This window comes from Drosophila erecta, unplaced genomic scaffold (genome assembly GCF_003286155.1).
Source record: "Drosophila erecta strain 14021-0224.00,06,07 unplaced genomic scaffold, DereRS2 tig00000055-arrow-pilon, whole genome shotgun sequence".
NCBI classification, from domain to species: domain Eukaryota; kingdom Metazoa; phylum Arthropoda; class Insecta; order Diptera; family Drosophilidae; genus Drosophila; species Drosophila erecta.
The window spans coordinates 19,062,601-19,088,060 of record NW_020825200.1 but is presented as its reverse complement, the minus strand read 5'-3'; the positions used below and the strand labels follow the sequence as shown (position 1 = coordinate 19,088,060).

Below are 25,460 nucleotides of genomic sequence, written 5' to 3'. Positions count from 1 at the left end.
TGTGATCGATGACGAAAATTCTGAGCGACAAAAAGTGCGCCCAGTAGTGGTCTGATTGTCCAATTGAGTCCTAAATAAGATTGCGAAGTGGCTCCAGAAGTTGTTTGCAGTGCGATTTCCCAATCAGTGCGAAGTGCTTAATTCCAGCTGAGCTTCAGTTTCCCTCGATCTCCAAGGGGTTCTTTGGTGTTTCTGGGCTCTGGGTGCGTGAAAGTGGCTGGCAATTCCAAATCGTGTTCCGATCCCTGATCAATATCCGTCTTCCATCCGAAGAGAGAACGTCATGTAGCATTTGCTCCAAAATGTCTATGCTGTTTGATTTGGTTTGGCAATTGTTACATTGGTTTTCTTGTGGCTGCGCTCAACAGAATAGTGTTTTGTTTATAATTTATGAAAGCATTCATGCTACATTTGTTTCAGTGAGTTCAAGTGTCATTCCACGAAACGAGATTAGTTTATACACAATGATAATCCGAGCAGTTCACCCAGTGCATGTGCTGTGTATGCGTGTGTTCTCAAATATATTATTTATATATACCAATCGTAATCTGTACACTCAAAGGTAGTAATAACGATCAAACGCAGTTAATTTATGCTTAAAAAAATATTATATCAAACTATTGTACTGATATCCAAATAAACGACAGCTATTGCATCCTACGAGTTATAAAATCTAGTGTTAAAAAATGTGAGTTGTGAGTTATAGTGCAACCAAGTGTGGAAGAAAGTGAACCATCTGATCACCAAGGAAGGTAATGCAATTAAGCACAAATTAAGCTAGCATCAACTTTAATTTTATTAACAACTGGAACGCACCAAAGCTCTGGAATCTCGATTTCAATCGTAGTACAGGTAAAAGGTGGTGCAGACAGCAAAGTAAGAGGGTCTCTCCACGCTGTAGGTCACAAATCCGTCTTTTTCAGCATCCCACAGGAAGTTGACCATGGAGTAGAGGCCCTGCATCAGGAACTCGCCCACAGTAACCAGCACTATGTATCGATATCTGGGGCGAAATGGTGTTTAGTCGGATAAAGATTACCACAGAACCAAAGTCACCTGTCGTAGTTGTCGAGTTTGATGCGGTTCTTGATTTCCTCGCTAACTTGCGCTGCCATGTGCAGCGAGTGCTTGGGATGGAACATGTACTCATCGTTGTAGTGTCGGTTCATTACCGCCTTAATGATGTTCTCCACGCGCTCCTTGTTGAGCGGATTTTTGGACTCCAGGCGGTAGGTGGGCATGAACCGCATGGTGGGCTAGAGATTAAGCAGATCCCAGGGTACAAAAACAGCTGGATGGACATTTAACGGACTCACCTTTGCTGCCGGAGCACCCATCGGTAAGGAAACGCCGATATGGGACTTGGTCAGCGATCCGCGCTGGCTGCTTGCCGGCCTCTGCATGTCGATGAAATGGGAAACCGAATATGCATGTTAGTTAGGCCACAGCCACGATATCCATACCCCCAATAGAATCCCCACAAGATATGGCGTGACTTCGCCAAATTTTAGACGAACCGTGTTCACATCCCGTTACAAGCATCAATTCATTAAAAAGACATCAATATCCCATTGTAACCTTAATGGCAAAATCAATCGTATACCTTCTCACGCTCCTGACCCAGGCAAAGATTCACCAGCCCCGACCAGTTCTTTGCTGCAGCGGCTGCCATTCTTTTGAATTAATGGAATCGAGTCGGCTCGAGTGCGTAGCAGTTAGCCATAAAACCACAAATGATTATGCCATTAAGTCATTCCCTGCCAGATTACCTGACGGCCTGTCGCCGTGGCAATACGTGGCGTTTGGCTTTGTTGAATCAATACCAGCCAAATTATGCGCCACTTGTCAGCCCAACTTACCGGCTTACTGCCCTCGGCCGACTTTTCCTTTTTCTCCTTTTTACCCTTGCCAGTTTCCGCCTCTTTGGCGGAGGGCTCTGGCACGGTATCCTTGCTACGCCGCTCTTCCGGAGAGTCGCCCATGATCACAATGTTTAACTTAAAATGCTTTTTAGAACTAGACTGGAGCAAAAATATACTACTGAAGCAACGAAGAAAAATGAGAGCCTCCTTAGATTGTCAGAAATTGAAAGATGAGTTTACAACGACATTTAGTTTACATTTTATTTGGTTTGCAACATGTGTGGGAATATGCTTCACATTTCGTGTCGGTCTTGCGTTTAAAGTATACATATCAAACATATACACACAGTCAGTAGACAATAATACACATCCAAGTTACGATATTAACGTTATTACTGGGTGCTCTTGTGGCCACAAAACACCAATTACATATATATACACATATTTCAATATAAATATACTCGATACGTTCGGATTCGGTTAAATACACACCTATTAAATTATCTATAAAAAGTAAAACAATAACAGTGCAAATTCTTGGCCACATATTCTTGTCTTTGTTGCTTCCACTTTTTCGAGTCCAGGACTCCGTGTATGTCTAGACATTAACGAACAGTTGCGTGTTTTTGAAACATTCGTGGCTCTTCGAAATATAAAAACTCAAATTCAGTTACAAAACCTGCAGTACGTACTAAAAATTGGCGATAAAACCGCATTGGTGGAGATAGCACAACACCGAGGAACGATTTCTTAAGACATCTAACATCCATCTACTATGTTGGCCAGTGGGCCATATAAAAGAATAGCGTATCGTCTCGTGCAAATTTTGGTGCAGACTTTTGTAAATATTGGAAAGTTCTAATTTCTCTGTATGTCGTTTCCTTCGAGTTCTTTTTTGGTTTTAGATTTAGATTCTTTGTTTCCATTTTTCATTTAAGTTATTCGTACCAAAGTTAGTTTCAGTCGTGTAGTGGACACATAGGTAAAGCTTTAGTTGCGATCGGGAATCTGCTCGCAAGTGAGTGACATGTAACTTGTTTACATAAATAGACACATTCTTTTTAGCCGATAAATCGTATGCAATGTATGGTGGACACGTATAAGATGCAATAATTATAATCAGTGGGTTTCGTTAGTACATATAGTAATTGCTGGATTGTTTTGGATATATGCTATGCTCAGCGGTGTCTTCGATTTGCTGGATTTCTGTTTCTTAATATGTAAAATGTAGCTTTTGGAATTCGATTAGTTCAAGTTATTTTTGATGGTATCGTTATTTCATAACGCCACATTTGGTCCAAAAATTGTAATGTTAATTAATCTCTCAGTTCCTCAGCTAGTCGTTGGATCGCACTTTTCGCAGTGATCCGCGGTTAAACTTGCAGATGGACTCGAGAAGAGCAGAACGGGTTGGCTCGTCGCCATCGCCGCCCTCGGCATCCTCAGACAGCATGTTTGGTGTCGAGGACTGCCGTTCAACCGGTGCGCCAGTCGACGACGGCAACTCCTGCTGATATATGCTGCCCAAGTGGGGCCCTGGAGTAAGCGGTGGTGCTGAAAGAAAGACGAATTTGGAAGTGAGTCGTGTAAGTTCAAGCAAACAAGCCAACAAACTACTAATTTGAAGCTGTGATCTGATTTGAATAACTACATTTGATGCCGGCCAGTGTGGGCTCCTCGGGAGTGCTGTCGGAGCGGTTGAAGGAGTCGGTCCCACATAACCCACCTACCACCGCGGTGCTGGAGGAAGCTGCTGTTGCAGTCGCAGCCACAAGCGACAAGCGTCCATTGTTTGTTTGGATTGAACTTTGCTGCTTTAGCTTGGACTGTTTGTGCTCTAGTTTCTATACGTAAGCATTGAAATAAACGAAAAAAGAAATAAAAAATGAGCTGTGTAAGATTGAACTACGTGAAATGTTCGGGCTTTGGGTAACTAACTGCTTTCTGCTTGGACTTCCGCTTTTCCTCCTCGGAGCTCATCAGTTCCTGGACACGCACAATCCGCTTTTGGTTCTTTACAGACTTTTGTTCGTCCCGGAGCCGGTTCTCGCTCTTGATAGCTGCCTGCTTTAGCAGCTCCTTGGCATTCAATGATAGCTTAAAGTACGGCTTTTCAGCATTGGCAGCGGCGCCGGCGCTCTCAGTTGCAGCGTATTGCAAGAAGAATCTGTGACCCAACAATTGCTCTAGCGTCGGCAGGCCAGCTTTGCAAGCTTCCTTGGAAAGAATGCTCTCCAGAAGACATTCTAGAACAACAAGTTAAGAATAAAAGCGTTGGTAATCAAAATCAAACTTACTCAGCGCTTCGGGACATTCAGTGATCTGGCGAACAACAGACTCCTGCAGCGGATAACCCATAGCCATTTCAAACAGGACATGACCAAAACAGTAAACATCAATGGTCTCGATAGCATGGATTTTACTGTGCTGCATGAAAAATGGCCGGTAAAACGCTGGTACGCCCAGCAAAAAGTTCTCGATGTCCAGCAGCTTAACACAATCGTCAACTATCACTATGTTTCCGGAATGTAGGTGACCTTAAAATGTTTTCATTTATTGAATATATTGTATCTTCCAGTAGGGTTTCATCTTACCATATGCATATCCCTTTGAGTGCAAAAATATTAGAGCCTCTAGAATCTGCTTCCCATATGTAGCCACTTGTTTCATTGAAAGTGCAGTGCGCCCCTTGGGATTGCCGTACTTGCTAAGAAAGGGATTCTTTGGATTCGCGGCCATGCACAAAACGTCCTTTAAAGTACCATGCTTGTGGAATCTACGTGGAGACACAAATTCAATTATATTCTGCAACGGATAACGTGAGATACTTACTTTCTTATGACCAGGCAACCGTTTTCGGTGTGAGCTGCCAGGAGAACCGGCTCAATGTGTGGATGCTGCAGGCCCATTAAGCTTTTCATTATGCCCCCGATTTCTTTTTCGTCGATAAACTTGTCGGGTCCGTACTCCAGCCATTCAGCCACTACTTCTGACCCGGGATCCAAGGTTCCGGCGTCGATGGAGTGACCGCTGCCGTTGCTGCTCCCAGCGGCAAAATGTTTGCTTTGGTGGGTCTGAGAGCCGCTCTTGACTAGTTGCTTGTTGCTGCTTTTCTCCGGCGGCTTTGTAGTGACTTTAAAGTAGTGCTTCCGGAGGCGCCAGCCTATGGCGCCCATACTTCCACCCAGCAACCACGTAGTGTCGTTGCGCAGGCAGAGCATCGCATTCTGCACGGCATGGTCTGTAGGGGAATAAAAGACATCGATTGGAAGACCTTTTACACTAGCAAATTAACTTACCGTGAAAGGACTGCGAGTAACTCTCGGGATCCACAAAGCGCTTGGCTGGCAGCGAGGAGGCCAATATGGGATTCATTAGTACGGCGTTTATGTACTCTTGCAGGGCTTGCTTCCGTTCAGCTATGAACTCCGGGCGCATGTTACCAAAGATCCGTTTGCGAGGCAGCGGCAGCTCGATGCCGGAGACGCGGAAAGACTTGTCCAGTCGGTCGAAGTCATTGTAGCGGCGCAGAACGGTCCAGTAGTCCTTGTTGCTGGCGCCCCTCCACACGCGCAGCAGGTACTCCTGCAAGCAGACACACACACAGTCACATTCGCCGCTTGCATGAAATCATCAACAATTATTGATTTTTCGCTGGGGTCAGCAGCTCTTTCCCCTCGCGATCTAACTACCGTATGTCCGGCGACCTCCTGGACGGCGGTTATCTCGCAGCTCAGCGCCTGGGTGTCGTCAATTGGCAATTTCCGTTCATATTTGCTCGCAAATACGGCCATTGGACTCCTTTGGATACATTTTCCACTTCACTCGGCGAGCTGCGCTGCTGCTGAAAGTGTATGTATGTGTGGGTCTGGCCTCCACCCTTTTCCACAAGGACTGGAATGGATTGGTCCTTGCACTGAATAACCCGTGCTTCTCGATTAAACTTTAGCTATTAGCACTTGCAGATTGTCTTTGTCCCGAGTTTAATGCAGTTTTCGCAGCCCAATTGGACCCGACACAGATATATTTTTTCACTGTTTACTGCAGCGCACTGATTGTCATTTTTATATCGATATTTCAAATAATATAGTTACCGATAGTCTGCAGCACAACTGTTCCGCTAGGAGCAAAGGGGCAATTAAAAAAGAAGCCGTGTTGTATGTCACGTAAAAGGATAGAAATGAAATATTCTATTGTTACAATATGTGCAAGTTAATTTCATACTTTACCACATCTTCTTAAGGCTTTCTTTACAAAACGAATTTATTCATAACAATTTTATTGAGGGATTAGAAGAGTAATGCATATGCAAGCCTTAAGAAACCTTCGCTTTAAAACGAATACTTTTAAGATTTTATTTTCTTAATTATAAATATCTTAAAGACTAAATTTGTATGTAGCTCAAGCCTTGGCCAAAACCGCAGTTAATATTACGTTATAACATGTTTTTTAGAATTCACATATAAGTAATAATAAGTTAAATAAAAATATCAAGATAAATTTGTAAGCTGAGCATCACCATCGAAAATAGTCCAACACCAGCTAGATATAAGCTAAGCGCCCTGCACTGTCCCGGCCGGATTTGCGAGGTATCGATAACTGGGATGAGCTTGCGTTGTTGTTCTTAGCTAGTGCGAAGTAATTGGGAATACAAGTGAACATGGCCGCAAACTACGCAAAAACGAACAAGGGCATCTCGACGGCAGCTTTGCGAAACCAGCTGATGGGCCTGATTAACTTCACTGGCACGCACAAGGACCAGGCGGACAAGTACCGCCAGCTGCTGAAGACTGTGCTGGCGAACACCGGCCAAGAGCTGATTGATGGGCTACGGCTCTTTGTGGAGGCCATTGTAAACGAGCACGTCAGCCTGGTGATCTCGCGGCAGATCCTTAACGACGTTGGCAGCGAGCTGAGCAAGTTGCCTGACGATCTGTCCAAGCAGCTTTCTCACTTCACCCTGGAAAAGGTCAACCCGCGCGTAATCTCGTTCGAGGAGCAAGTGGCCGGCATCCGTTTCCACCTAGCCAACATCTATGAGCGCAACCAGCAGTGGCGCGATGCGGCCACAGTGTTAGTTGGCATACCTCTAGAGACGGGCCAGAAACAGTACTCCGTGGAGTGCAAGCTGGGTACCTACTTAAAGATCGCTCGGCTCTATCTGGAAGACAACGATTCGGTGCAGGCGGAGCTGTTCATCAACCGGGCATCGCTGCTGCAAGCCGAAACTAATTCCGAGGAGTTGCAGGTAAATTGGTTCTTAAAGCAATTTTAGATGGGTTGTCTATTAAAAATCACATTTTTAAGGTACTATACAAAGTCTGTTATGCCCGAGTCCTGGATTATAGGCGCAAGTTCATTGAGGCCGCACAGCGATATAACGAGCTCTCTTACCGAAAGATCGTCGACCAAGGCGAGAGGATGACGGCACTGAAGAAAGCCCTCATCTGCACAGTCCTCGCCTCTGCCGGACAGCAGCGTTCCCGCATGCTGGCCACTCTGTTTAAGGACGAACGTTGTCAGCACTTGCCGGCCTACGGAATTTTGGAAAAGATGTACTTGGAGCGCATCATTCGGCGCTCCGAGCTACAGGAGTTCGAGGCACTGCTGCAGGACCACCAAAAGGCTGCCACTCCCGATGGCTCCTCGATCCTGGATCGGGCTGTTTTCGAGCACAATCTGTTGTCGGCAAGTAAGCTGTACAACAACATTACTTTTGAGGAGCTAGGCGCTCTGCTGGACATACCCGCAGTTAAGGCAGAGAAGATTGCCTCCCAGATGATAACCGAAGGTCGCATGAACGGGCACATCGATCAGATCTCGGGCATTGTCCACTTCGAGAATCGAGAACTACTGCCTCAGTGGGATAGACAGATCCAGTCGCTATGCTATCAAGTTAATTCCATAATAGAGAAGATAAGTGTCGCCGAGCCAGATTGGATGGATAACGTGAACTGAACCAGGCTCTTACCACCCCATCTTCCCCCACTCATCTTCATTTTCCTGAGAGACGGCATATAGGAACGCAGTAAATCGGTGGATATAACCCGCGACTGCGATAGATTTCATTTTTAAATTATAAAAATAAATGAAATTATGTACATTATCGATCCTGTGGAACCAAAAAAAAAAAAAGAACAAAACGAAAAACTCTTGTTGCCATCCAGCGAGTTTTGTAAATGTAGTGTACCATACATATATTTTCAGTAACTCGTATAATTCAAAAAGCTCTGTGTACAAAGGACTTTAGTTCTTAGACAACTAATGGAATGTTTTGTATTCAGGGGATATACATAATCAAATATGTACACGATACAACTAGTTTATCGGGCCACTTAGGCAACAAATTAACCCATGCCTACAACTCCAATACATAACTAGGTTTACGCTAATTACTTTTAAACAAATTCAACTAAACAAAATGCACATCATGCACGCTTTGCGATATCTTACAAGCGCAAAGCGGAACTGAGTAATGTGGTGAAGGGCGGGAACGGGAAGGATGAAATAGAGGGCCTAAAATGAACTTAGAACATAGCGTAGAATCATCCCTGGTTGCTGTTAGAGGTCTCCTCATTCAGTTGCATTTGGGCTAATGTGCGTACAACTACGCCACGATTTACGGGCGTCAGACCTTGGCAAAGACCAACTACAGCGTCCAGCGCTACGTCGGGACAGTCCTGGAAAGACATAAAATCAGAGGAGTTAGTTTCCGCATTATCAGTATTAGGATTGCGCTGCTGTTACCTCGAGCATTTTCGAAATGGTAGAAATAATGGCATCTCGTCTCACGGAGTTCACGTTGCGGGAAACGATAGACTCGGCATTGCTCTGTTCCTCATACCAAGACACCATTTCCTCGTTTTTGTCCCACAGATAAGCCTAATCAAATGAATAGATAATCATTTATAAGTCTCCTGAAGAAGGTACCCAAATGTCTCACCTCTGTGGCACCCTTCTCCTCTACCAGCCAGCGGCGCAGCATCTGCTTGGCCTGACCCACGGAGAGGTTATCCTGAGCACGAAGGATCTTTTTAATATACGCGTCCTCCAACAGGAGACGTCGCAGACGCCAGTACAGCCAGCGGCGGGAGTCGCGCCAAGGCACAATCTCACTGATACACTCCTTTTCTAGCATTCGCTCCGGCGTGTCGTGCAGGTCGGCAAAGTGAACTGCTACCGTGTGGTAGACGTGTATGAGCACAGCGATGCGGGCCTTAATCTTTTCGTCCACCTGCGCAGCCCTGACCTTGTCGCCAGACGCATTTGCCTCATCAATCTCCTTTTTCAGCTGCCATACATAACATACATAAATTAAGTGAACTTTTTCAGTTTTTTGAATTCGCATTGAAAACCTACCGCAATGGTTGTTGGATCCAATCGGTGAATCGTCTTGACCAAGTCCTTCTCTTTGTACTTTATTTCCACAATGCCCTCCGGCTCGAGAACACCACCTCTGGCCTCTGGATCGGCATACGTTTCCATGTAGCGCGGGTTAATGAGGGAATCCAGCACAGCCCAGGCTCCACCTCGCAGCTCCGCATTGGGCGGCAGGTAGATGAGCACAGGCTTTTTATACTCCCGCAGGCCGTCGACTATGTATGCTCCGAACTTGACGATTTGCTCATACATGTCCTTCATGCCGCCGGAGAAGCCTCGCCAGTTTGCGAAAACAATCAGCGGCAACTCCTCTCGTCCAAAATCTTTGATTGCTTGTGCCGTTTTGTACGAGGAATCAGGATACCACACCTGCCCAGCCTGCTGCAGGGTCTTGGCTTCCGAATCGAGATTGGCGGGATCTGCAGGCATCTCCACTTCTACGGTGCGGGTCTCAACGGCTATTACTCCCACAGGGACACCGCCTAGACGGGCGCGACCAGTGACCACCGTCTTGGCCCACGAGGCCATTATTTCGCTCCAGGAGTCCCGGTCAAAGAAACCGTTCTCCCAGTCATTCGCGTTTACAGGATTCACACGGCCACCCAGCATACAGCGCGGATCGTATGGCGACTTGGTGGGCATAAAGTCCACAGGGCGATCGATACGATCGCTGGGCAGAATGATGGGCAGGTCACAACCAATGTACGCGGGGATGTACGACAGCCAGTCGAGGATGGTGTAGACACCGTCCAAGTCGATGGCCTCTGTTTTGTGGGTGACTCCGTTGTTAAACATAATCTGTGTGCCACCCAACTGATTATTGGAGGCATACACCTTGCGTCCAAGCAGCTTAAAATGAAGGCAATAAATACATTAATTAATCGGTTTGGAAATAATTACTAAGTCAAAACATTCAGTGTAGTGAAGATCAGCAAACGGTTTAGTTATCACAACTGTAAGACGAGATTTAATTAGCTTACCTTGTTCAGCGCAGCATATCCTGTGAGAATAATGTGTGAATTATCGATCTGGATAACGCGCTGACCCAGGCGCACTACATAGGATCCAATGCCAATAGTACGGCATGTAACCATGGCGATGGTAACAATCTCCTCGTACGCCTGCGACGTTTCACCGGCAATCAAACCGGCGTACCGTAGGTTCTCCACGCCCAGACCGTCGTCCTTGCCGATAATGTCGGTAATCTTGTAACGCTGCTCGCCCTCGTCTTCAATCAGGATAGCCCTCACAGAATTCAGGTTGGCCACCTGTGCGTAGTCCTCGGTGCTCAAGTATAGGTACTTGAAACCCTTATCTGGCTCCTCTGGATCCTCCCATGCGATCTTAAACATAGATTTAACCTCCTCAGCCAGTCCGATGCGGGCACCGCTGTTGACGGAGATGTATATCTGAGGGAAAATAAATGGGATTGTGTAAATGAAGGGGAGAAGTGCGAAGTAAAACCAAACTTACCCTTGGTACTTTGAGTTGGCGAGCCAATTGGGAGGCCTTGGCAAACAGAATGTCTTCCTTAATGCCAAAGGAACCAATCAAGTAGGTAAGATCGTTGGCTATAACAATTATCTCACGGCCATTCGGATATTCGGGAGTAGCCAAGACAATGCGCCAAGCCACCATACCGCACTGAAACAAATAAATTGAACACTGCAGTTCCTTCGATGGCGTCAGCAATTAAGTCCACTTACATTGTTTTCGCCGGGCAGACGCTGCATCTCTACGAGGTTGTCGCCCTCGAGGACCAGCTCCTTGCACTCGATTAAAATCTTGTCAGGAGTGCGAATGTCCACGGTGGGACGCGCCTTGGAGAATTCTCTCCAGTGACGCTCGGTCATCTGACGAAACATGTCGGGCACATCATAGACATAGGTGGTACCGTTGGACTGTGCTTGGAAACGTTTCTGCTGCAGGAAGTCTTTGGTCATGTAGGGCGTGGAAATGGGATGTCCGTGCAGAGATCCCTGCTTCTCACCGTAAGCCTTGAATTTAATCTGGAATTGAAGAATGTTAGAACAAATTTAAAGCGATTCAAGAAGACACAAATTTAAACTTACGATTCCTGTCTCTGGTTCTGTTTGCTCAGTGTACATCGAAATATCCAGAAAGTAGCCGGAGTCATTTGCAATGCACAGACGCACTGCCTGAGTGGGGGACTGTGGTGACTGACGGATGACCATCTTAAGCTCAGCCTGCAGTACACGCAGCTTCCACAGTCGCGGACCATATCGCATAATCATCTTTGTCACAGACTCCTCGATCTTAGCCGGATCCATAATGACGGTGGGCACAAAGTTCAGGAAGATGTGGTTGCAGTCGGTGCGCTTGGCGTGAGGATGCGAGAATGCCACCTCCAGCTCATCCATGGCCTCGAGAAGCACGCGCTCCCCTTCGTTCTGCAGATACTCGAACGAGGCTTCTTTGGTAATCAGATCCGAATGACGGATGATCGAGCGAATGAAGAAGCGGTAGTCCGTGACCTCTTGACCTTTCGACACCTTGGCCTTGCCAAGGTACAGGTGCATCTTCTGGTTAGCAGTGGGCAGAGCCTCAAGATCGTACGTCTTCATGCGGTTCAGCTCCAGATGGAAAGCAGATGCTGGCTCCAGATGTCGGTAAATACGATCCTCCGTGAACTTATCTCTGGCTCTAAACGTGAAAAACTTGGGGAATTGCCGCTTTTTCAGAGCAGCAAATGTAATTCTACGAATGCGTCGCTGGAAGAGCTCCTCGTTGTGCTCAAGGCAATAGTTTCCAAAGATCTGGGCCATTTGCAGGTCATCCAACTCGCCCGTTTCTCTCACAGCCACACTAACAATGTGAATCGGTTCCGTGGACTTTGCCTCTTCTGCAGCATTCGCCCGAGATACGGGATCCGACAACGACACATTGATCGAGGTGCTGTGTCGACTGTCCGAGATGGAATCCGCCGCCTCTACGGCCTCCAGTACCTTGGCATTAACCATGGCCGGCGAGACAAAGTCTTCGAGCAGATCCAGAATCTCGTCTGAGTACATTTCAAAGTGTTCAAAGGAGTCAAAGGCTGCTATCGCTCCGGTGCGCACGAATGAGTTTCCCAAAGACTCTGCCGCTGCCTGATCCAATCCATCGGGGGAGGACATGCGCGAGAACAGCCTGTTCGGGTGAGCTGTGGGGAGGAGGAACTGGAAGTGCACCAGCGGCAGGCCACCGGATAGTTCCAAATGCTGCAAGCATGTCAGCTCGTAGGATGTGTAAGCTCTCCTCACATAGACTTCCAGAGCAGCATTGCACACTGCCCGGTTAGAGTGGTAGAAGAAGTCGTGTAGGATGTCGAAGATTGAGGTCTCCGATAGAATTAGGCGCTGCAGGTTCTCGGGGTGGAAGTCATGACCGTACATGTCAACGGCGGAGAGGAAGATCGACTCCATTTGGTTGTGGCGTAGCTCATAGGCCGGCTGATGGGCTGCGATCAGAACTTGACGGGACCGCAGAGCCACCCTAGAATGCTCAGCTCGATTCAAAGAGGTCAATTCACTCAGCGTGTTGGCCAATTCGTCTGTTAGTCCAGGTTCGTTGGCCCACAGGTGATCGATAAGCAGAGTAACCAGCAGATTCTTCTTGGCCACCTGAGAGTGCGAGAAGATGGTGTTGACCACCGTCTGCATGTCGTCCTTGTTGTGCTCTCGCACCAGTCCCACGCATTTGTCGTAGTGTCCATGCTGGAACTGCGACTCTACGTCGTAGTACTGGCGCAGCAGCTCATGAACGGCGGCCTTCATTCTGCCACGAATTCCGTTCCTATAGCGCTGCACCAGCTGCACAATGCTCTGGGTGGTCAGGAAGAAGACATCTCGGTCAGCGCGCTTCTGCAGAGTGGCCGCATGGCTGTCAATAACACTTGCGATCTGCTGCGATGGGAACTGGGCCAGGACACTAGTTATGTTTCGCTCGTACAGCGTCATCAGTTTTCGGATCTTTTTCTCCACTGAGATGGGTATGCGACCTGAGATGGAGGCGATAACTTCTTGCAGCTCCAGCAGCGGCAACGAGGGATCCCGCAAACTTTGCATAAACTTTTCGATAATGTCTCTCAGCCGTTGCGCATTGAAGGGTTCTGGCAGACAGTAACCCGCTAGCGTGTTTTCAAGGATGCTCTTGTAGGTATTGTGCACCCTGTTCAATTTCTCGGGCACCGGTGCATTCTCTGGCTGCAGGAACTGACCCTTGAACGGCTGCGCTTTCGTCACCAGCGATGGATCGTCCAGCTCCAAATGGCCCAATAGGGATCCTGCATCCAGAACAGCACCTGGACGACGCACAAATGTCACCGTGCCTGCCTCCTGGGATGTTAGAGTCATCACCATCTTCATCACCTCAATCTCAGCATAGGCCTGTCCTTTGGATACATGTGCGCCATCTTCCACAATCATGTTGATGAGCTTTCCCGCAGAGGGACTGCGCAGCAGCGAAGGATCGTTCTCCTTTTCGAAGACACATGTCTGGTTGCCAATCACAATGCGGTAGCGATCCACCTCTTCTTTCATGTACGTGGTGTACGAGGCGCCCTCCAAAGAGATGAGCAAGCCTCCGTCGGAAAGGCGATGCACCTCGATCTCCTTAAACGAGCTGTTCATCAGCAGGAAGTACGAGTTGGCTCCGCTCTTGGCGGCCTGCACCTTGTAACGGATGCCATCGTTGATTAGTTCAACATCCACCACGTTTGTCAGAGTGTTAGCTGCTTGGATCTGACCTTTCTCTAGAGAGGTCTGGAAGCTGGAGAAGCTTTCAGTTATTTGACGATCTGCGATGTGCAACGATCCGCACATTACGCCCAACAGTATATCCGGTTTCTCGGATTGCACACGCTCTGCGATCAAAGCATCTAACCAGGCGGTGTCGATGCTGTTGTCGAGGAATCGATTCGTCTCCAGCAGAGTGATCAGGTACTCCACTGTGGTTCGGAAGTCACCTCGAATAGACAGCTCTTTGAGGGCAATCACCAAGTTCTCTCGAGCCTGCTGACGGTTCTCGCCCCAGGAGAAACAATGGCCAAACTGTGAGTCCGCGAACTCGTGCAATCCGCCACTGGCAGCCACACTGAAGTAGCCCCAAACATTTTTGCTCGACCGGAAGTTAAGCTCCTGAACGGTTCCTGAACTGGGCTTAAAGCCCTCGTCGGGGTTCTCGGAGGTGATACGAGCAGCGATAACATGTCCGGAGGGACGCGGTTTGTTCGGTGGATTTTCGAAGTCAATGACAGAGGAGCCCCAAGGAGACTCTCCGTACAGCAGACGGATGTCCTTGAGCCGGTAAAGGGGAATTCCCATTCCAATCTGCAGCTGAGCAGCGGGAAGATTCACATCGGCCACCATCTCCGTACACGGATGCTCTACCTGTAGACGGGGGTTGAGCTCCAGGAAGAAGTAGCGACCCTCCGGATCATACAGATACTCCACGGTTCCCGCGCTGACGTAACCCACCATCTTGGCCAGCCGCACTGCGGCCTTCTCCATGTCCTCGAACACTTCTGGCTGGGCCACAATGGCAGGGGCTTCCTCAATAATTTTCTGATGACGGCGCTGGATGGAGCAGTCACGACCAAACAAGCTAATTGCATTTCCGTACTGATCCGCCAACAGTTGCACCTCCAAGTGGCGTGCTCCGCGGGCCAGCTTCATCACGAAAATCGGTGAGCCGGGTACCTCAGCTTGAACCTGGCGGAACAGGCCGGGGAACTCCTCAGCAGTGTCCACGCGGCGAATGCCCTTGCCACCACCTCCTTCCGAGGCCTTGATCATTACGGGGAAGCCTGGTTGAACGAACAACTTGAGCAACTTTTTCGAAGCTGTACTGGCTGAACTGATTACACTTACCAATCTTGTTAACTGCGGCCAGACCCTGTTCCACATTGGTCACACAACCGCGGGCGAAGAGCTCACTGGAAATTTTGATCTTTTTGCCACTGTACTGGGCCTTCAGGTCCGAACCGGACCACGGTAGGGTGGGAATTTCGGCCGTTTGGGCCACAATCGAGGAGGCCACCTTGTCGCCCAGTGCCCACATTGCACGTTCCGGAGGGCCAAGGAACACCAGACCCTCTTTGTGAAGCAGCTCCGGCAGTTTCGGGTTCTCGGAGGCATGACCCCAACCAGCCCACACGGCCTGCAATCAGAAAGTACACAGGTTCATAATCAGTTCATTTCGATTTAATAAGCACAATACCCCAAGGACAGCGCACTGGCCGTAGGTGGGGGAATTATTATGGAGCTTTATTGTCGGTAAAAATCAATCGTGACGTCATTGCGACGTTCATTGGCTACACCCGGATAGCAAGAAAAATAGATAATTCACACTGTGCAACAAGATGTCGTCGCAACTGCTAATTAACCCCAAGTGCCCTGCAAGATCTAAGGAAAAGTAAACACCTAAGACTGAATTTCCCCTTGAAATTGTTTCGAATGGATTCCAATCCAACCGTCTAGTGCCTTGCTTTCCAGGTTGGTGGGAGAGCTTCGAAGGGAGGCGGAATGATAGAGGGTTTTGCATTACAGGTGTGCTATGTTGTTTTGAAGGCAATCTTCTGACACTTAAACAACTCTTAAATTGCAACGAGCAATTGTATTATTTACAGTTCTTAGCTCTTAGACTCAACAGGGTCTTTATATACGTACATAAAGTATAAGAAAATAATTAGTTGGTTGTTGCAGTTTTTTCACAGCTTTTTTCACACTTTGCTAAAGTGAATGTTGGATAGGCAATTAAAGATTAAAGGTAATATACGCAGTAAATTAAAAATACGCTGGGTATTTGGAAGCTCTTAGATACTTCAACTTTACACTTTTAACGATTGAGTGTTATCTTATTTTCTTATTGACACGTAGAATCGTTTACACTGTCAAAGATATTCATAAAATACATTTAAATTGCACTCGAGCATACATTATTTTCAGAATATTATATTTCGGGGCTGGGAGGTAGATAGCGTAGAGTAAGGCGATAAACTTCTATACCCAGGTGTATTTAGTCAAATTTTGTAGCTCAGTGTTGGCTGACACACACAGTCATCTATCTTCACAGTCTGCCGTCTCGTAAACACACGAATACGAATAGGGGTCTCTTTATTGGTATGCGGGGCTATCGCTTGACTTTGCCAGTTTCCCCGATTGACGAAGTGCAAATACAAATCGTACGATGCGTTTTGGGTGGAGCTGGCCAAGGCAAATAGACAACTCGGACTGACACTGGCCACATCTATGGCGGTGTCCCCCAGATTCCGGACTCACCTGCACTTGGGTGCGAAGAGCAATGTCCACAATTAGTTCAACATTGGCGTAGTTGTTGTTGTTGGATCCGCCGGGCACGGGCACATAGTGATCCGCCATCTTGATGTATTCGGCATTCGCCTTCAGATCCTCCGGAGTGACCATCACCACGAACCTAATGGCCCGCTCGTTCTTGAACATTTCGTATGCCCATCTCCTGATGGATCGCATGCATTTGACGGCCGCGATACCGTTGTTGGCAATTAGGACTTTGTTGATCACACGGTTGCCGCCGAAGCGCTTTACGAACTCCTCGGTGGTGGCGATGTGGAAGTCGCGATCCTGATGCCGGTCCTGGCCCAGCCCAGTGCCACGCGACATACTCGGCCTGGAAGAGGTCAGTTAGAAAGTTAGTAAGTTGCTAATGAATGTAATCTAATACAACTAACCTAAAATATCAATCGAGATAGCTACATAAGAAACTGGTTCATAAATAAAGTCGGAAGTCAATATCATAATATCACTCTCACCGTACTTTTAAAAACATTTTTTGTGCTTTCAATACTAAGGGATGCTTAGATTCCTAGATTCCGAAGTTTACTTAGATCTTTTACTCTGTAACCACGCCAAAAGTAAAGCACTACCTGTATCAACTGAATCAAACCTTTTTTAAGTTGGCCAGTGTAAGTAATGGCGCGATGGGACAGGTGGTGAAGAAAAGAAGGCACAGTAAGATTTGACGAAACCGGTTTGGCTGACATGATTAAAAGTTCTGCACATAATTCGATTTTGTTTACATCTTGTCAACGATTGTCGCATTGCAATAAACAAATGGGGTATTAAACATGGGATTTACTTGAGGGTTCCCACCACGGGGACGCTGAGCAGCGATGGCGACGACTCGTTGTTGGAGTTATTGTGATTGCTGATGCTGGCACTCATCTCGCCGACATGGTTGTTGTTGCTCTCGTTCTGCCCGCAATCCACTGCCACGAATTGGGGTATAACAGCACCAGAGACCGTCCCCACTCCTGATCCAGAGCCGGATCCATTGGCATTATCTTCACCGGACTCAACAAGTACGAAACGCTTGCTGGCGCGACGCTTTAACATTCTAATGAGCTCCACTAGGGCCAATAGCATCCAAAGTGAACTTCGGCAAGGGGATCGTCGTGGTGCTTTAGCGGCTCCTCGCAATTATGCAAGTGTGACTAATAAGCGAGCCGCTCACAAAATATTTTAATGCTACTGCACCACTTTCACCGCGCTCCGCTGGCCGAAATATCCACACAAAAAAATCAATGTCGAACGATGTTCGCACACGCGAGAAACTTATTTGGGAAACGGGCTGGGTCTGGGGTATATCTGCCGTACTTCTGGGGTTTGCGGAAAGCGGATTGCGGACCGACGGAGCCGACGACTGCCAGGGAACTGAACCACAGAGCGGTGTTGGCCACCATCGCTCATACGCCTCGTGGGCCGGAGAAGCGGAGAGAGCCACTGAGCGAGCCAGTCGCTGGCCAAACGAGTTTTGAACATTATATGAATGAAAACAAAATGCGGCGTCCCCACATGGCACTCTCTATTGCCGCCACTTCTCGCTTTTCTCTCCATGTTTGCGCACCGCAAAAGTTCTCGGAAAGATGGCTGGGAGACTGCCTCCCACTCGCACACACGGTCCCGAGCCTTGTGCCGTCTCTTTTCCCTAAACTCACGCGATATGTTTGGCGGCGTCTGCCTGTGACGCACCCACCTGTTTTTGTTTTGCTCACTACACTGAGCGCAAATGGGGGCTATTGGATATTGCATTGCATATCTTGAGCTATAAACGCTTCACTTTTCAAGTGTCTAAATAGCTTTTATTGAATATAGCTTTAATTGAAGTGGATTGTGCCAGATTCAAAGAGGGCTAATCTGATACTGCTAAGACTAAGAATTTTGAAGATAAGATTGGGAAGAAATGGTGAACTAAATCAATTAAACTAGATTAAGTTATATTTGTTATTGAATATTTGAGTTGGATCCCCCCACATTTGAATATTTATTCAAAAAGGACAGGAAGATATAGCTTGCTTGAGCTATTGAAATCATTCCAAGTTAATAAAATAGATTACGAACTCGCATTTTAACCTTCGTTTTGGTATGTTCACCGAGTTTAAATGCAGTAAAAAGATTTTGAAATCACATTCTGGGTATTGCTGTCTAATATGGCTTTCCATCCACAACGATAATGTACTTTTGATGTTGTCTGTACTATTTTGATTGGGTTAAACCGAAATCGGCTTACCTTAACCGCTTGCGACGCTCGGAAATATCCCCATTCTGCCGGACATCGTTCTGCATCTTCTGGGGGAATTCGTCGCAGGCCTCGCCCGCCTCGGCGGCCCTCTCGTCGATCTCATCGCCCACCTGTGGGAAACGGAAGCTGAGTGGTGGCGCCAAAAGATTAGGAATATAACGAATCGTACCAAAAAGCTGGGCCGCTCGCCCTCCGCGGATTGGGAGGCCGTGTCATTGGACTCATTTGTTTCGCTCATCTTGCTGATGCTGATTTTAATGTCGATGTTGTTGTTGTTTTGGTTCTTGTTGATGCTGTTATTGTTCTGGTGGCAGGCGATGCGGATGTTGTCGTTGCTTAGGTCGGTGAGCGCGCTATCCTTTAGCTGTTCACACAGCTCCTCCACTTCGGACCGGAGGCTCTCGCTGGAGAACTTGACCTTCTTGATGCAGGCCTTGGGGAATCGCTTGTCACCGGCTTTTACTGCCGGTGGAGGTGCTGCTGGTGCAGTGGGAGGTTTGCTGGTGGTGGTTGTTGCTGTAGCTGTAGCTGCAATCACGCTGGAGTTGTCTAAAAGCACAGATAACACAAACAATGTACGTGTTAGTCGTGGTCAAAAGTCGTATACACATAATGGACTAATTAAACTGGGTTATCAGCTAGGTGTGCGATTTGTGTGCCCTTCAAGTGTTTCGGTTTAGCAAAGTGGAGGATTCTTACGATTGGTGTTGCCGTTGTCGCTGTCGCCAGTTGTTGCTGTCGTGGCGGATGTTGCTGAAGACGATTGGACGGGTTTGAATCTTTTCTGGCCGCGGCCAAAGATCAATATCAAGAGGAATGCGAGAAAAGCAGCCAGATTGCCTAATATCGTGATCAACATCGGCTAAATCCAATAAGCTGCTTTGGATCGGTGAATGCAAATCGGATTAGATACTCGTATTTGGTGGCTAGCAGGGTTAGTTTACATCGTGTGGTCAGTGAAAGTGTCTGTGCATCATCTCATTTTGGATACTTTTCAAGTTCAAAAACCTTGCCACGAAATTGTAGGCCAAAGCGGCGAAACAAAACAAAATGAAAATGCTAATCTATGCATAAACTAGTTTGCGAGATACAATTAAGAAACCGAAATACAACCATATGAGACCCAAAATCAAATCGTTGCCAGGTCAATGAGGCAGTTGATAAGAGATGTGGTCAACGAATAAGGTATACCCTAGGGGAATTTCAAACTCATTTTTAGAGCAAGCGGGAGACATCAAAAGTATGCAAAAGTAATTCTGGCATTACTTTTGAAGTTCTTCGTAATGATCTCCAAGATCAAGCAGATTTATAAGGCTAATTAAATATCTGTAAGGTTATGTTAGGTTAGACCACTACGCAATTACTGACAGGTGTCCAATTACATCCATAAAATCTGTACATATATTACTTAAAAGCTCCAATTAGTTTTCAATATACTATACGAAAATACAAGATCTCAAACTGTTTCCGGGTCAAAGATGGCTCCATCACTAAACAAATACACTTTGGCAGGGCGATAAAACTTACAAACACGAAAATTAATTTCGGATATAGGGTTCAATGTGCAGCGCATTTAAAATTAAAACAAAACGCAGAAGAGTGCGAAGGGAAAATGGAAGAAACTTAAGCTGACAGAAACAAAAACCCCATTTGGTGTGTGGAAATGCAAATTGGCATGGCCAGCAGAAGAGGTCAATGATTTTGGCATTACAGTGTGCAAGCCAGCCAGGCGGGCTTTGAAAGGCACGGAAAGTCGGATTAGACACCGGAATCGATCTCTGGCTACCAGCGGGGTGTTATGTAACGGCTTACTCGGAAATCGCGCAGGGAACTGGGACTTGGGTTACACTCCACGCTGGATACGACTCAACAGGTGTCGCCCCACAATCAAGTGGTTCCGTAAACACTCTCCCAATGGAGTCTTATGTTTCGTTTACCACCGATTCTGTGATACGAACTCTGCTGGCATTACTTAACAGCCGAAAATACAAAAATCTTACTCGACGAACGATTATCTCTAGGGCAGCACTATTCGGACCTTGGCTGGGTATTATACGGTTGTGTTTTGGGTTAAATTTGCTTTAGGTTTTAGGTCTACGGTTTCAGATCGCTTTACCACTCTGCGTGTGCCTTTGTCTAGATTGTGATGGTAGTTTCGAAGACGAGGTCGGATCGGATCGGACAAGACCGTGTAGGATCGGATTCAACTTCCTAGACTGACTGGTTCCGCACGATTTCTAGATGGCTACTGCAGTGACCGACGCTTGGAACTCAACTGGGCCATGCTCGTCCGAAAAGCACTATCGATGCCTGAACGCCGCTACTCCGTCGCGCAGCGCCGACTTCGCCGTCGCCACTATCAACAATATCAACTATAGGTATAGCTATAGCTATAGCTCTGGCTACGGCTACGTCTACGGTCAGGTTTTCGTGCGCGGACCTGTGTTTGTGCGTGTTCAGGTTGTTGCGCTCGTATGTTAATCGCCAGCGGGTCTCGCGGGTCGCCAAGCCAATTGTTGTTTTTATTGTTTCGGTTATTGCTGGCTCACTCAGCGCCAAGTGACCAGGAGGAATATATGTATGTTCACCACATGTGTGTACTATATACAAATCATCCATACAAGGATCGCCCCTAATTCAAACAGAATGGCGGTCGAATTAAGCAGGGAAACCTACGGGATTAATAACAATATTTAATAAGGTAGTAGCTCAAGTATTGACGACTACTGTGCTCCGCCGGTTTAGTGATCTTTGTGTGGACCAACTATGCCATAACAATTTCATAATAAAAGAAATGTTTGGTACGGTGACACAAAGAGTTAGCAGAAATGCTTTACAGAATCATTTTTTTATTGTCAAAGATTAATGAGGTTTCTCTTTATACCGATTCAAGAAGTTCTAGAAAGAATACTTTTCAAATCTTAATAAAATTTTTAGCATAGTAATTCTATGCTTTTAGTTTTCAAACTGTGCTGAGCACAATTAAGGAAAACAGATCAAAAGCAGATAAAAGCATGCCCTTCGAGCGGCGATTGCAATCAGCTTAACACCATAGAATTCCAGCATGGCAAAGCCTCACTGTTGCAGAGCAATTACTCCTAAACGGTCGTCTGCGGTTGATAAAAGATAAGAGCGACATGTTGATAGCGATCAGCTGTTGCCAACAACTATATACCCCTTTCTGTCTTCACCAGTCCGTCCCGCTCTTTCCTTTTTAATGTACCTGTGCCTCATAGGCGGAAGCTTTTCAATGTCAAGGTCGGCGATGGCTCGCACTGTTGTTGTGGTTGCGCCAGCTGGATTTAATCTGGGAGTTGACCCATTTGCTGACGGTAATGCACTCTGTTGCTGGGAGCAACAACAACAACGACCATAATTTCTCAATTTGCTGGCGTAAGTGGCGAGCGATGCTGATTAGGGTTAAATGAGCGAAAACGGCAGGAATTGATTATCACGATGCACTCGAATCGAATTATTAACGAATCCAGTCCGCTGCCACGGGCCGTACACGCGAATGCCGCTGATTTGTTTTCATTTTGTGCTGCTCGCTGCTCCCGGCATCAGCAGAGGTTTTTTAAAAGTCATAAAAGAAATTCCCGACCCGAAACCGCGCGACGCGTCGCGACGCCCGCTTTAATCTTAAATAGGCGAGTGCCTGAAAAATCTTCCGATTTTGGCATTGGCCTTGGTGACCGATTATGATTAATACTTAACGGTGACGGGTCTTCACGGCCTCTAGCTCAAATCTTTCCCGGCATCTTATCGCGCGGAAATTTTTGTATTTTGGTGTTCGATCCTGGTCGAATTATTCATGTTTGGCGCGTGGCCCAAAAAAACCGTCTACTGATATCAGCACCAAATAATAATAGAACCGAAAGTCGGTCGCGTGTGAAACGCCTGATTTCGATGGGCCTATCTCTAGGATTTCTACAGAGAAACAATTAACCTGTGCCTTTGTTTGAATCAATTTGTGCGTAAAAACACTTGCAAACTTGTTGACATGACCAACTTCTTATTAGCAAGTGCAATGTTTACAGTTAAATTCTTTTTTATATTTCCTAACAAAATACTGAGAATTCAGTGACTGTGTCTGATTGAATTTTCCTCATACATATGTATATCGTACATATATTCATATAATATTTATGCAATACAATATCAACAATAAGTGCAGTCTCCAATTTAGTTCTTATTAGGTAATTGATGCCGGCTGACATACACGCACGCTGGCAGATATGCTGCTCTCTCGCCTACACTCACACACACACACACACACACACACGGGCATCGCGCGATGTGTGAAATCCAATAGGAATCAAGGTCAGCTGCAAGTGTGAGAGCGAGTGAGGGCAAGCAAGGAAAGACGAGCATATTGCTGATGAAAGTAATTGGAATTTATGCTGCCCATTGCACTTTGATTGATATCCGCACTTTAGCCAGCGTATTCAAATGCTAAACAAACGCGGGTCCCGATCTACGTCTATGCTGTGGGGTTATTCACCCCGCTCATTTGCATACACATATGCGCATATATTTCGCTCGGATCGGTCCGTAATTACCCGTTTAGCGCTTAGATTACCGCACTTACTCTTCTCCATCGCACTGCGCTTCGCACGTTTCTTTCGGTTGGCAATTTTGTTGTGTGTAACTGTTCTTTTCCGGGTGCGAAACGGGCCTCTTTTCGGCTACTAAAGTCCTGACTCCCCGATTTGTGTGGTGCTCGCGAGTCCCAGATGGACGTGTGGCACGGCTGATAAGTTATCAGCCTGTGATCGTCTGCAGTACTGTGTTTTGTTATTTTTCGCTTGATTTTTTATTCGTATTTCACGCGTAATTCGGACCACTTGGCCGATGTGACCGTTCGCCTCGGCGGACTGAAAAAATACTGAGCGAGGTAATCAACAGCTGTTCGGCGGGTACAAGCCAACCCTGTCCTTGCAGGGCTGCATTACCGGCGCAGATTTTCGGCGCGTGCATTTTATAAACAACATTTACGGAAATAACCAGAGTTTTGAGCATGTTTGACGTGGAACCTATTATTGCCGATCACAAGGATGTGATACACGATGTGGTCTTTGATTACTACGGCCGCAGGATGGCCACCTGCTCCAGCGATCAGACAGTCAAGGCAAGGACTGGAAATTTTCTGCGATAAACAACATAGGTGATCCGCATTTTCTGCTTGCAGATTTGGGACGAGGACGGGCAGGGCAAGTGGAATGTCACCAGCAGCTGGAAAGCGCACTCCGGTTCCATTTGGCGCGTTTCCTGGGCGCACCCGGAATTTGGCCAGGTTGTGGCCACTTGCTCCTTCGATCGCACCGCCTCCGTTTGGGAGGAAGTGATTGGCGACAAGGTATCCGCCACCAATGCCCCCACACGCCGCTGGGTGCGCCGCACCACCCTTGTGGACTCAAGGACCAGTGTCACGGATGTGGAGTTTGCGCCCAAGTACCTGGGACTCCTGTTGGCCACCGCCTCCGCCGACGGCATCATCCGCATCTATGAGGCCCCGGACATTATGAACCTATCGCAGTGGCCTGTGCAGCACGAGATTGCCAACAAACTGCCGCTGAGCTGTTTATCCTGGAACACATCCACTTACATGGTCACTCAGCTGCTGGCGGTGAGCACGTTAAAATTCCTAAGACGGCTTCATCTTAGCCTATTAAATATGAATCTTATCTCTGTGGTGCGGAAACAAACCTAATGTTTACCTAATTATTTTGCAGGCGGGCAGCGACGAGGCGGCCACGCCTACTGGAAAGGTGTTCTTGTTTGCGTACAGCGAGAATACCAGAAAGTGCGTTAAAATCGAGACTGTCAACGATATAACCGATCCGGTCACGGATGTGGCCTTTGCTCCAAATGCCGGACGAACCTTCCACATGCTGGCAGTGGCCAGCAAGGATCTTTATATTGTGAACTTGCGGGATGTGACGTAAGATTGATATTTTAAAGACCCAAAGGCATCTTATAATAATAATTTTACAATTTAAGGGACGCCACTGGCATCTCCAAGCTGGACATCCAGACTATTAAGTTTAGCGAGCACAATTGTCCTGTGTGGCGCGTCTGCTGGAATATGCTGGCAACGATGCTGATCTCCACGGGAGACGACGGTTGCGTGCGTCTGTGGCGGATGAACTACAACAGGCAGTGGCGATGTGCCGCCGTATTAAAGGCAGAGGGCAGCGGGCCCAACTACGAGCCTGCTCCGCCCACTCCGACACTGGCCACTACCGCCTCGGCCACGGCCAAGTTCTACAAAAAAGGCACCATTGGAAACCAGGTGCCGTGGCACTGATCTTGTTCTTAATTGTAAGAGTCCCGAATAAATTCATAAGTTACACCTCATCCGCTTTCTTTTCATTATGAGTAGTTTTCTTTAGTTTAGCTGAAATCATTTTTTAGAATAATGCTTTGCAAAAAATTGAACTTTTTGTTACGAACTTTTACAAGGTTTACGAATTTTGTGTTTTTGTTTTACTTCACGTTTACCTGGGAAAATATTTATATTTTAAGGAACATATTTTTTGATTAAATCATATAAAATTTTCAAAGTCAAATTTATAAATATTCGAAATATTTGTATAGGAAACGTATAATGACTATGGACGATAGCCCTCGTAGTGACGAAGCGTACCATGAGAGTGAGCG

The 25,460-nt window shown here is 46.9% G+C and overlaps 5 protein-coding genes across 11 annotated transcripts; 2 read left to right on the top strand and 3 right to left on the bottom strand.

Annotated features, from left to right (window-relative positions):
• Window positions 1-622: 622 nt before the first annotated feature.
• On the bottom strand, window positions 623-2,085 carry LOC6543131 (tctex1 domain-containing protein 1-B). Of its 3 annotated transcripts, none has more exons than XM_001970504.3 (4): window positions 1,860-2,085; window positions 1,317-1,397; window positions 1,057-1,256; window positions 623-1,003 (listed from the first exon to the last, which is right to left on the bottom strand). In XM_001970504.3, exons 1-4 carry the CDS (start codon window positions 1,980-1,982, stop codon window positions 838-840), a joined length of 570 nt encoding a protein of 189 aa, XP_001970540.1. In that variant the 5' UTR covers window positions 1,983-2,085; the 3' UTR covers window positions 623-837. The 3 variants fall into 3 exon arrangements, with proteins under 3 accessions (XP_001970540.1, XP_026835433.1, XP_026835434.1); XM_026979632.1 differs by lacking the exon at window positions 1,860-2,085 and adding an exon at window positions 1,604-1,851; XM_026979633.1 differs by having other exon boundaries at window positions 872-989.
• A 24-nt stretch (window positions 2,086-2,109) lies between these two features.
• LOC6543126 (PX domain-containing protein kinase-like protein) lies at window positions 2,110-5,964 on the bottom strand. Of its 2 annotated transcripts, XM_026979628.1 has the most exons (8): window positions 5,555-5,964; window positions 5,162-5,447; window positions 4,695-5,103; window positions 4,457-4,638; window positions 4,160-4,399; window positions 3,801-4,108; window positions 3,514-3,706; window positions 2,110-3,416 (listed from the first exon to the last, which is right to left on the bottom strand). In XM_026979628.1, exons 1-8 carry the CDS (start codon window positions 5,654-5,656, stop codon window positions 3,199-3,201), a joined length of 1,938 nt encoding a protein of 645 aa, XP_026835429.1. In that variant the 5' UTR covers window positions 5,657-5,964; the 3' UTR covers window positions 2,110-3,198. The 2 variants fall into 2 exon arrangements, with proteins under 2 accessions (XP_026835429.1, XP_026835430.1); XM_026979629.1 differs by lacking the exon at window positions 3,514-3,706.
• A 440-nt stretch (window positions 5,965-6,404) lies between these two features.
• Window positions 6,405-8,226, top strand: LOC6543358 (COP9 signalosome complex subunit 4). The gene is made up of 2 exons (XM_001970502.3): window positions 6,405-7,110; window positions 7,170-8,226. The coding sequence occupies exons 1-2, from the start codon at window positions 6,523-6,525 to the stop codon at window positions 7,818-7,820; spliced, it is 1,239 nt and encodes a 412-aa protein (XP_001970538.1). The 5' UTR covers window positions 6,405-6,522; the 3' UTR covers window positions 7,821-8,226.
• On the bottom strand, window positions 8,045-23,588 carry LOC6542801 (acetyl-CoA carboxylase). Of its 4 annotated transcripts, XM_015159114.2 has the most exons (14): window positions 20,917-21,190; window positions 19,500-19,676; window positions 18,970-19,349; window positions 18,789-18,910; window positions 16,523-16,889; window positions 15,113-15,401; window positions 11,315-15,048; window positions 10,949-11,251; window positions 10,716-10,886; window positions 10,223-10,651; window positions 9,222-10,091; window positions 8,806-9,153; window positions 8,610-8,744; window positions 8,045-8,542 (listed from the first exon to the last, which is right to left on the bottom strand). In XM_015159114.2, exons 2-14 carry the CDS (start codon window positions 19,657-19,659, stop codon window positions 8,408-8,410), a joined length of 7,443 nt encoding a protein of 2,480 aa, XP_015014600.1. In that variant the 5' UTR covers window positions 19,660-19,676; window positions 20,917-21,190; the 3' UTR covers window positions 8,045-8,407. The 4 variants fall into 4 exon arrangements, with proteins under 4 accessions (XP_015014600.1, XP_015014595.1, XP_015014598.1 ...); XM_015159109.2 differs by lacking the exons at window positions 19,500-19,676; window positions 20,917-21,190 and adding an exon at window positions 23,389-23,588; XM_015159112.2 differs by lacking the exon at window positions 19,500-19,676 and having other exon boundaries at window positions 20,917-21,191.
• Window positions 23,394-25,157, top strand: LOC6541550 (nucleoporin SEH1). Its single transcript, XM_001970500.3, has 4 exons — window positions 23,394-23,928; window positions 23,989-24,426; window positions 24,533-24,741; window positions 24,801-25,157. Exons 1-4 carry the CDS (start codon window positions 23,818-23,820, stop codon window positions 25,105-25,107), a joined length of 1,065 nt encoding a protein of 354 aa, XP_001970536.1. The 5' UTR covers window positions 23,394-23,817; the 3' UTR covers window positions 25,108-25,157.
• Window positions 25,158-25,460: the final 303 nt, after the last annotated feature.